Genomic DNA, 12083 nt, shown 5'->3' on the forward strand with positions numbered 1-12083 from the left:
CTTGGGGATACACTGAGATCCCAAACACCCAGTGTAGTGGCTGGCCAGCTAGCAAAGACTTTCTATGGCTTAAACCCATGTCCAAGCAGTCTTTTCTGGTGGATACCCCACAATAGGATGTTGTGCCCAGATTAGGACCCCCAAAGAAACCACCGTAGACCAAAGATGTCCAGACTGCAATAGCAAGGTTTACTTCTCAGTGCAATACAAGCTAGCAGGGAGCCCTCATCTGCAGCGCCCGACTAATCGACGCACGACTAATCGAGGCACGGAGGAGAGTTCCTCTTTCTTGGGGACGTTAGCTTTTTGTGGGAGCCCGTTCTCGGGTTCCTCGTGGCTTTATCCAGCAGGTCCGAATAGAGGATGATCAGGACCACGGGCCTGAGTGCAGGTGTCTGAGATGGCCTGCACTTGGCTGTGCTGGGGGAGGAGGTCTTTTGCTCCACCCCTTGGTGTCTCTATAAAAACCCTGGGCCAGAGATAGTCGGGGCCCGTTGGAATAGGTTCCAGGCCCTCTCGAGGCTATCCTTTATTTTCTATCTGTTTATCTCCGCAAGATTCTCCGCAATAAATCCTTCTATCTAATATTTCCTGCTGATTGCACTCAAGAAAACTCTGGGGAACTGTGGGGGTGGTGGGTAAACGCCCCACAGCTTTTAAAGGCAGAAACCACAAAATTCTTCAGAGAGGAGGGGGTTAGTATGGGTCCACCCTTGATTGGTCCAGTTTTCCTGAGCTTGGACTTTATTTTATCTTATTTTTTGCTCTGTCAGTTTTACAGCCCATCTCCAAAATCTGGTCATGTTATCTTGGGGGAGGGGGGTATCTCATGGTTAGTTACCACCAGACAGTAGGATTTTGTACTTTTAAAACTTCTGACTTCACCCTGTCTGGGAATGGGGTACTGACTTGGTTCTGGCTATTTTAAGATGTCCCTTTCCTCAGCTCTCCGGGCCTTAGGGGGAATTGGGGTGAGGGGTCTCTCACAGGGTATATTGATAGTTGACATCCAAGCTATATATTTTTAAAAAGGGGTATGAGTAACTAATAATACTCATGAAATAGCTTAGATTATTTGGGGGAATTTTAAAAGTGTATGTATATTGGAAGCATTGGAATAGACATCAAAGGCAAAATTTTAAGTTAATGCAATTCTAGGTTATTTTAATTTTTGTATTTTTAATGTTTTATACTGAAAATTTTGTATTTGAATTTACAGTAAGAATTTTATTATTTTATTTCATGTGTGTGTGTGTGAGAGAGAGAGAGAGTTTGCAGACCTTCACCTGAGAGAGAGAGAGAGAGAGAGAGAGAGAGAGAGAGAGAGAGAGAGAGAGAGAGTGTTAGAGAGAGAGTTTGCAGACCTTCACCTGCCGGTGCACATACCTGGAGGCCAGAGGAAGTTGTGGCCTACCTATCCTATTGCTCTCTCTGTTGCACCGTGAGTCAGGATCTGTCGCAGAAACTGGGGCTACGCTGTCGGGCAGCAAGCCCCCTCCTCCCGTTATCTCCTATCTCCACCCGGCACAGCACTGAGGTTACAGGAGCCAGCGTGGCCGTCAGCTTTTTACATGGCTGCTACATATTTAGACTAAGGTCCTCGTGTCTGCCCGGCAGGCTGTTTTATACACTGAGCTATCTCCCCAACTCGGGATTACATTTTGTGGTATATCTTTTAACAGTGGATGATTTCTCTAGTAAAGAGAACTTTTTTTTTTTTGAGATAATGCCTCTTTATGTCACCCTGGCTAGCTTAGAACTCTCCATGTAGACCTGACTAATTTCTAACTTGTGGTTGGTTTCCTACCTCCTGAGTGTTGGGATTACAGGCGTGCCTCGCCATGCCTGGCAATTAGTGCCTCCACCCTCAACCCCTTTTATTTTCAAAGAAAAATATTTCATCAGTGTATCATCTTCAAAAATGATTGCCAAGGGCGGTATGTACACTGCTTGCCTAGCCAAGCGCAAGGTCCTGGCCTTGATCCTCAGCACCGGGAAAAAAAAAAAAAAAATCGAGGAAAAATTGAATGAGGGTTCTTAAGTCCAAATGTAATAGATTAGATTACTTCGCTTAAATTTTGTGAAAAGGCAATTTTATTAATATTTTGCCAAAAACTACAATTTATACTCTTCACTTTAACATAGCTGATATTCTAAAACAAGTCCGGGAAATGAAGCAGTGGCTTCTTCTGAGGAATTTCAGAAGCAATTTGCGATAGGTACCACGCTGAACCTCTGGGTGCCGCTGTCGTCCAGTCAGTGGCCATTCTGACCCAGTCATCCCCGCGGGCTCTCGCAAACACATCCAAAAAAAATGCACGGCCTCCCTGCGCTGTTTGAACCACTTGATTTTCGTCGCCCTTTCTCCTGCTCTCTGATTGCAGTATTCGGGTCATCATCATCAGGATATTTAATGGCTCCGAGTGAGGCGTTGCCTTTTCCTTCCTGGGAGGCTGAGAGCAACTACCGCGCGTGAACTCACGTCTCAACGGCTGCGTGGATAGGAAGTCGCCCACGGGGCAGGCGCGCAGAGCGCAGGAAGCGCCGCCTCCCTTCCTGCTGTCTTTGTTCTGCTCGGAGAACTTACGAACCAACTGCGCTGCGTGATTCGGAGAGAAGGCTGAGTGTTTAAGTGTGGAGAATCCGGGGGTGAGTGCTGAGAACGACTCCATCTAGCCAAGACAGCAGAGATCAGCGTGAGAATGACTGGATCGAGGCAGCAGATCCTCCAACGAAGTTATGTAAGCCGCTCGAATTTGAAGATTAAACCTACCGAAAATCACATAGGCAGAATCATCCTGGACTTAAATGACAACGGCACAGACCGTTTTGGAAATTCTGGAGAGCATCTTAATAACGGCGTTCAAAAATTCGGACTCTGAGAATAGCTCTACAAAGGTGTCACATAACTTCGGGTAACCGTCTGGTCTGACTCCAGAAATGGAGAGCACTACAGCAGTAAATATTGGGAACTGCTGCTAAAGAAACCCTAGACCAGAGGAACAGGACTGCCACGCCTCGGTGAGGTTCACGGGGCAGGACAGCTCTAGACCAAATGAAGCCTTAGAGACGCTGTCAGGCCTTGGACGATGAAACACACAGCTGTGCAGCCGAGCCATCTTGCAGAAGAGCCCGTCCTCGCCTACGTCGCATTCCAGGTAATCCTCATTGACATCCTTAAGGTAGAGTTCTCCTGTTATTTCTACACAATCTCACAATTCATACACAATAGATCTACTGCCCCCAGATTACAGCAATGCCTGATTTTGATTTTTTTAAAAAAAAGGCAGTAACCGCATGGGATAGAAGATTGTTGGTAGTCTACAGACTCATTTTCAAAGTCCCAGTTGAAGTGGAGGTCAAGAACGACAGAGTCGTCAGCCAGGCATCCGTAGGTAAGAACTGCTATTAATAACCAAACAGCAAACTGAGAGCTCTGCTCAAATGGAGAGGTGAAATTGTTGCAGAAGGAACTGACAGTTGCCCCTCCAAGAATCGCTATAGAATTGTCACCTAGTGACAGATGGAATCCTAACTGGAAGCAGACTCTACAGTCCAGTCTTGCCATCGGTGCCTTCACAGGGATGAGCCATCCCTTTTTTGCAGCACAAGCATGACTCAAGCATTTTCACCAACAAAAATGCTCGGCTTGCCCCGAGGGATGGTGCATACCTGTCACCTCAGCACCCAGGAGGCAGAGCAAGAAGACGGAGAATTTAAGGTCAGCCTGGACTACAAAGTGAAATGCTGTCAAAACAAAAAATAAATCAAAGTGGTTCTTCTTCCCAGACAAGCCATTGTTTTCTTTTTTTTCCCCCGTTTCTTTTTGTGGTGCTGAGGTTTGAAGTTGGGGCCTTTTCTAGTCTAGGCAAATGTTACATACTGAGCCATATCCTGATCCCTTATTTTTCTTCGAGACCTGGTCCTGCTGTGTAGCACAGGCCGGCCTTGAATTTATAATCCATCTGTCTCTGCCTCCTGAATGCTGGATTACAGATATGTACCGTTGTGCCTTGTGCTGAGGGACTGGGAACACTCACCCCAAGCCTCCACTGAATACTTGAACACTTCTGAGCAGAGCTTGGAGTCTTTCATAATTCCTGCTTCTTCCTGACCTGGCACCAAGAAATGTCATCGAGAGTTGTGTAGTAATCTGGGAGACTGCCTTTAAATCAATCCTCAGCATGATAACCAGGGTTTGGCTGGCTCAGTGCCATCCTAGCCTCCCTGCGATGGTGGGTGACTGTCACAGAAATACAAGGAGGGTGCTTTGCCGAGAGCTTCAACTAGGTAAGGCACTGCAGTGCGCACTATGGAGCCTGTCTACCTTCTGACAAAAGTGGGCGCCAGCTTGAAGCACAAGAGCCAACTCTCTTATCCTATATTTCAGACAGCTAACGTGGTTCTTCAACCTAGGGGCTCATACAGCTAAGTGTGTACAACACTGCTCCCTGAGGACTCAGAGACAGAACCTACCAGGGCCTATGTGGTGGGCAGTCACTACACTGTACCTAGTCCCTACCATGAGTGTTTGGGAGTTGCTGCCAGACCCCAGTGTACCCAGCATAGCACTGTCAGGCAGATGGAGGTTCAGTCTTGGAAGCCTTGCCTTAGTTTTTGTTCTCTGCCTCCTCAAAGGGATTCTAGCTGTCATCTTGGGCCTGTAATAATGTTCTAGCTCCAACACTAGGGACGTCACCTGTTAATATAGTCTGTGCATGGTTTCACCTATCATAAAATCTTAGTTTCTTCAGATTAGTTCCAGAAATATCTTTCACATGGACATTGCCTGTAGTGCCAACAGTGAAGCCATAAATTTTATATTGGAGTCAAATATATAATGTGAGTCTGAATATTTTCATTTAGTACGTACAGCCTTTTATAAGTTGCTGCTGCTTGTCTTTTGTTGGTGGGGGTGGGAAGCACTACAAGGTTACTGATTTTGTTTGTTTGTTTGTTTGTTTGTTTTTCAAGACAGAGTTTCTCTGTGTGTAGCTCTGGCTGTCCTGGAACTCTCTCTGTAGACCAAGCTGGCCTTGAACTCACAAAGATTCACCAGCCTCTACCTCCCGAGTGCTGGGATTAAAGCCATGCACCACCACCACCCACTCTTACTGCTTATTTTTATGAGTGCTTTATTTTGCCTCTTTAATTCACAATTCCTTTTGGAAGAAGTTTGCATATACTAACATGTTCTGAAGAGTCTTATTTTGTATTAAAGAGTTCCTTCCTTGTGATAATGAAGGAGATTTACTGCATCACTCAATTACTACTCTTGAGGTCCATATACTTGTCTTTGAGATTCTGAGAAACTGTGTATTTAGTTGTATAAGAACAGAAATTGTCCCTCTACGGACAATTCATTTGGCTGTTAAGTCCTTCCTTTATTTCCTCGTTTTCTGAGTCTTCCATGGCTATCATTATCTAGTTGGCTGCCAGCATCTGTCTCAGTTGTTCCTGAAATGCCAAACTCTAGAGTGCCAATACCATATTCCTCTCAGATAAGGAAAAATAAATTACTCTAACTTGAGACATTGTAGTTAGAAACCGTCTTTATCAAGGGACACATTAAATATTTGTAAAGTCTTAGATTTTAAAGATCACAATGGGAGATCAACAAAATCTATGGGACTTATCCTTTAAGCAAAGACAAATATTTTTCTTTACTGAAGACAACCAACAGGTAAATTTGTTTAAGTTATGATTATTGCACAAGAAAATTTGTAAGTTTCATTTAGTTATTTATTAATGTAAGAATTCAGCTTTTTTCCTTTTCTTTATTTTGTTTTTTATCTGAAAAACCTCCTATATCCCAGGCTGACCTCAAACCCACTGTGTAAGCCAAGGATGACTTCAAACTTCTTATCCTCTTGACACTAACTTCCTGCTAGTATTCCAAGCATGCACACCACTCCTGGATTTCTGCATTGCTGTGAATTGAACCCGGGGCTTCAAGCATGCTAGGCAAGCATTCTAACAACTGAGCTACACCTCCATCCAGCCTTTACGACGTACAATACCTAAGAAATCATAAAATTAACATATATTTACAAGAAAATACTTCTCCACAATGAAAAGATCCCTAATATATTTATATATCCAAATAATTTATACTAATGCTTCACAGAAAATACCATTTTATTGCTGTAATACCAAAGCCATAATTTCTGTACAGGAGTGTATAAGTGAACATTAGTCAATGCACTGATAATTTCCTTTTTTAATAGGGTTAATCACTACAAAACAAACAAAAACTGTAAATGTTCTGACCTTGGAATGCACTGTCATATTGTAAGTATTTCAGCAGAGCATCACGGAGTGTCATGCCACTGTGATATGTGGGTCAGGGCTTAGAACATGATAAAATGACAGGAAATATGTGTATATATGTATGTGTGTAATTTGTACAGTGTGTGCTGGTTTATTCATGTGGTTTTAAATGATTTACTATGTGGTTTTAAATGATTTACTATGGACTTCATCATAACCGGAACAAAAGCAGTGACTTCAGTGACTGTAAGGCTGCACCTCTGGCTTTGGAAGGAGTGACTCCCGCTATCCTCTCAGCCACTACTGTGGGCAAACTAATGATTCCAAGTACTTGGTGGTAACAGCGTCTTCAATTGTCCCTTCTCGGATCTTCACACCTCTCTTCTAATTGTTCTGGAATCTGTTCAAAATCGTGCTTCCACCTCTCACTCTTCCATTCACTTTCAGGTTGTTGTGCTTAAATTGGTTTGCTTTCAACTACCAGTTTCCCATTTCATGTTTGAACAAAATAATAATAACTTCCCGTATCTGCCAGCATTTCACTTAGCCAACAAGCATATCTTTCACTGAATGTTGTCACTTAGTAGTTCAGAATGTATGAAAGTCAGCCAAAGCTTGCCCTTGCTGCAGCTGATCTGAAAGCTGAGACGACGCTCAGGATAAAGCAGACTAGTTCTGAGAAGAGTCTACCACCACAGCACATTTGGCAGAAGGAAGAGTGCTAGCTGGAAGTTCTTTTCTGAAACAAACCAAGTCTCGGAACTAGCGTGAAGTTGAGAAGTTACTCCTCCATATCCTCAAATTGTTCCTGCTTTTCTTCAAACTAAGATCCAATTCATTCATCTCGTCTGTCAGTTTGTTGACTGCATCTTCTGCCTTGTTCTCCATTCTAAATATTCCAGCTCTACTCCAGGCTCTAAAGAACTCTGAGCTTTCCAAGAACTCCCTTCTGTCAGGATCTGGCAGCAGAGAAGGATGTCTTGCTGTTCTTAGAAGGCACTTCTCAGGAGCTGCTCTCCATTTCTGCCAACTCGGTGGATAACATATCTTTGCCTACTTTGACCCTGGCCATACCACTGGTGTTCCATTTTTCTGTCCATGTGAAAGGACCAGATGTTGAGCTCCATGGCTGCTGCAGAGGCGCACCAGCCAGCCTGAAACGAGTCCATGTGGCCTCCCCACGCCGCTGCCAGGCCATCTCCAAACCATGTGTAAAAGGAAAGTGACATCCTCGTCATCCTAGTTAAAAGATACTGCTGTTAAAGAAGGCCACCTCGTCTTGGAGAATATAATGCATGATTATAGGACAACTGTTATCCCTACAGCCTCCCTAAAAATAGAGAAGTGGCTTCTTTCATCTGTGAAAGATAATATCACAACTTCTCTGTCTTCTGAATTTGAAGTCTAAATTATATATTCATGTGATATTTTAGTGAGATTCCAAGACCCCAATTTTATTCTATTCAAAATATATTGCCTTTGGGGGAATTTTAAATCTTTTTTAACATAGCTGATTCAGAAAAAAAGATGAATAAGGATATGTTTTAATGCAGTCTTCAAAAATCCCAGGGTTCTGAAAATATTCAAACCAAAATGGAAGGAAAGTGGAGTGGTCCAGATCCTGAAGCTCTACCTTGAAGTCTGAAAGTTGATTTCTCCCCCTTTGATGTTTTTTCATCCTCCAAACTTCTCTTTGTGGCCTGAAAAATTATCAAATTGTCAAACTATACAACAGAATAAATGGAAGGCTGATATTCTTTGTGGTTAGAGTTCTTTTATTTCTTTAATAGAACACAGGGAAAGCAGATAATTCGGACCACCAGGTTCTCCGGCACAATGCAATTTAACAACATATCTATAAGGAAATGAACACTCTATGCATACATACATACATACATACATACATACTGTTTCCAACCGCATGCATACATACATACTGTTGTAAAAAAAAAAAAAATTAACTCTTTCCCTGACGGTAAACCAGGACTTAAGGAAGGATACCTGATTACATTTCCAAGACATGCAGTAACTTGATAGGACTCTGGGCGCCGCTGTTCACCAACCTGAGGGATACATGCTCCATACTACCCGCCCAACTTAAAAAAAAAAAAAAATGTAAACGTGTGACTTTGTACTCCATCATGCCACACTGAAAATGTCTGCCTGAGACTGCCCAGCGTATCTCTGGATATCTCTCTGCTGTAATTATTTTAAATACTGAGGTAAAGAAGACCCTGGAAAAACAGAAAAACAATACCCTTGATAACAGATTGAGAGAAAAGTGGGAAGCCAGAGAGCAATGGCGATTCCAGAGAAGCTAACCGGCTGCAGCCGGCTGATGCTGCTGTGCCTTTCTCTGGAGCTACTATTGGAAGCCGGGGCTAGAAACATCCGCTACTCTGTGCCAGAAGAAACTGACAAAGGCTCCTTCGTGGGCAGCATCGCCAAGGACCTGGGGCTGGAGCCCCGCGAGCTGGCGGAGCGCGGGATCCGCATCGTCTCCAGAGGTAGGTCGCAGCTTTTCTCCCTGAACCCGCGAAGCGGCAGCTTGGTCACTGCAGGGAGGATAGACCGGGAGGAGCTCTGCGCCCAGAGCGCGCCCTGTCTCGTGAGCTTTAACATCCTTGTGGAGGATGAAATGAAGCTTTTCCCTATCGAAGTAGAGATAGTTGACATTAATGACAACACCCCTCAATTCCAGTTAGAAGAGCTGGAATTAAAAATGAGTGAAATAACGACTCCAGGTACCAGGATCCCTCTGCCTCTTGGACAAGACCTTGATGTGGGTATAAACTCACTTCATAGCTACCAGCTAAGCGCCAACCCTCACTTCATCCTGGATGTGCAACAGGGACCTGAAGGACCACACCAGCCAGAGATGGTACTGCAGAGCCCTCTAGACAGAGAAAAAGAAGCCACCCACTACCTTATCCTCACCGCCTCTGATGGGGGTAACCCAGTACTCTCGGGAACTCTGCAAATTCGTGTTCAGGTGGTGGATGTGAACGACAACCCACCATCATTTACTCAGGCAGAGTACCACGTGAGTGTCCCTGAGAACGTCCCATTAGGCACTCGGCTGCTCCAGGTGAATGCTACTGACCCGGATGAGGGAGCTAATGGCAAAGTAACATACTCCTTTCACAACGTAGACCACAGTGTGGTCCGGAAATTTCAGTTGGATTCTTACACAGGAGAATTAACAAATAAAGAACCGCTGGATTTTGAAGAATACAAAGTTTATCCGATGGAAATTCAAGCTCAGGATGGTGCTGGACTCATGGCTAGGGCTAAGGTGCTGGTCACTGTGGTGGATGTCAATGATAATGCCCCAGAAGTTGGAATCACCTCTGTCGCCACCAAAGTGCCAGAAAACTTTCCTCCTGGGACCGTAATTGCTCTTATCAGTGTGCACGACCAAGACGCTGGTAACAATGGTCACACCACATGTTCCATTCCTGGAAACCTACCCTTTAAACTGGAAAAGTTAGTCGACAATTATTACCGCTTGGTAACAGAAAGAACACTGGACAGAGAGCAAAGCTCTGGGCACAACATCACAATAACAGCAACGGATCAGGGCACTCCGCCCCTATCTACCCAAGCTCACATCTCACTGCTAGTGACAGATATCAATGACAACCCTCCAGTTTTTGAACAGGACTCCTACTCTGTTTACATCCCTGAAAATAACCCCAGAGGGGCTTCCATCTTCTCAGTGAAGGCCCGGGATGCTGACCACAATGAGAACGCACTCGTGACTTACTCCCTGGTGGAAGACACTATTCAGGGAGTGCCTTTGTCTTCTTACTTCTCCATCAACTCTGACACTGGAGTTGTCTATGCATTGCGGTCCTTTGACTATGAGCAATTCCGAGATTTGCAGCTAAGGGTGATGGCGCGGGACAGCGGGGACCCACAACTCACCAGCAATGTGTCTCTGAGTCTGTTTATGATAGATCAAAATGACAATGCCCCGGAAATCCTGTACCCTGTCCTCCCCAAAGATGGGTCCACTGGCGTGGAACTAGCACCTCGATCTGCCGAACCCGGTTACCTGGTGACGAAGGTGGTGGCAGTGGACAAAGACTCGGGACAGAACGCCTGGCTGTCCTACCGCCTGCTCAAGGCCAGCGAGCCAGGGCTCTTCTCAGTGGGACTGCACACGGGCGAGGTGCGCACTGCCCGAGCCCTGCTGGACAGAGATGCTCTGAAGCAGAGCCTGGTGGTGTCTGTGCAGGACCACGGCCAGCCTCCTCTGTCCGCCACAGTCACATTCACCATAGCAGTAGCTGACAGCATCCCTGAACTCCTGGCTGACCTGGGCAGCACTGGGACGGCCGTGGATCCCCAGGATTCAGATCTCACGCTCTACCTGGTGGTGGCAGTGGCCGTGGTCTCCTGCATCTTCCTGGCCTTTGTCATCGTGCTCTTGATGCTCAAGCTGCGACACTGGTACTCCTCACGCTTGCTCCAGACTGCAGCCAACGGATTGACGGACATTCCTGCCTCCAACTTCGTAGGTGTTGACGGGGTACACGCCTTTCTACAGACCTATTCCCGCGAGATCTCACTCACCGCTGACTCTCGAAAGAGCCACCTGATCTTCCCGCAGCCCAACTACGCAGACACGCTCATCAGCCAAGAGAGCTGTGAGAAAAGGGAATTTCTGTCCACACCCCAGTCTCTGCTTGAAGATAAACAGGAAATATTTTCTCAGGTAAACTTGTAATGACCTTATAAGCTATATCGATGGAAGTAATTCATATCTGTACATACTTGCTTGCACTGTTTTCTATGAACAGTATATTCCATTATACCCCAGTAGTGGTCGGGTGTTTTTATTTTTGTTTCATGCCACTGGAGATTAAACCTAAGGGCTTATGCATGCTGGGTGAGTGCTACCATTTTGAGACAAGGTCTTTTTGTTTGTTTGTTTGTTTGTTTGTTTGTTTGTTTGTTTGTTTGTTTTGTTTTTCGAGACAGGGTTTCTCTGAGTAGTTTTGGAGCCTGTCCTGGATCTCGCTCTGTAGACCAGGCTGGCCTCGAACTCACAAAGATCCGCCTGCCTCTGCCTCCCGAGTGCTGGGATTAAAGGCGTGCGCCACCACCGCCCAGCTGAGACAAGGTCTTGATAAGATACCTGAGCTGGCCTTGAACTCACTTTGTAGCCCAGCATGATTTTAAATTTATAATCCTCCTGCCTCAGACTACTGGAGTGCTGGGATCTCGGGCATGTTGCCACAACACAGTGGCCTACCCTTTTAGATTTCTATTGGCATTCCAGGGGTGGGGAACATGCCTAAAATCCCAGTACTCTGTCTCAGAAAAGGGTGGGGAGTGGAACCTCCCATCTTGGGAAGGAGCCCTTAGTCATACTGTGAGGGGTGAGGAGAAAGAGCGAGTGGTAAGGCCTGTCTCCTTTGGGAAATAGAACTGCATCAGAAACAAATTTGTCTTCTATTTCTCACTTATGTCTCGCTAAATCATTTCATTGTCTGAGTTGACTATCGACTTATCCAGAAGTGATAGTGGTGAAAATCATCAAAAGTCATCATTTTACTTGTGTTAATATAAAATGATAATAATCTAGACAGGTTGTGATTTTGTTGCTAAACATCTTAGTTCTATAATCTCTCATTAGGATATTTTATGTATGTTTTAAAATATATCTTTAAGTAACATGAAATGGAGGGTAATGGACAGAAATTTTGTCTTTCAACTTGAGAAACAGTTTTAAAGCTTCCCTACACACACACACACACACACACACACTTATAGTGAAATTTACAAAATGAAGACATATTCCCCAT

The 12083-nt window shown here is 44.9% G+C and overlaps 1 protein-coding gene across 1 annotated transcript in view; it reads left to right on the top strand.

The window, feature by feature from the left end:
• Window positions 1-2085: 2085 nt before the first annotated feature.
• LOC102907684 (protocadherin gamma-C4) overlaps window positions 2086-12083 on the top strand; it is a 200658-nt gene continuing 190660 nt past the window's right edge. Inside the window, exon 1 of the mRNA XM_042264442.2 lies at window positions 2086-10990. Within this exon, the coding sequence (XP_042120376.2) occupies window positions 8570-10990 (2421 nt within the window). The 5' untranslated portion in view covers window positions 2086-8569. The remainder of the gene's footprint in view (window positions 10991-12083) is intronic.

Source organism: Peromyscus maniculatus, chromosome 19, assembly GCF_049852395.1.
Source record: "Peromyscus maniculatus bairdii isolate BWxNUB_F1_BW_parent chromosome 19, HU_Pman_BW_mat_3.1, whole genome shotgun sequence".
NCBI classification, from domain to species: Eukaryota; Metazoa; Chordata; class Mammalia; order Rodentia; family Cricetidae; genus Peromyscus; species Peromyscus maniculatus.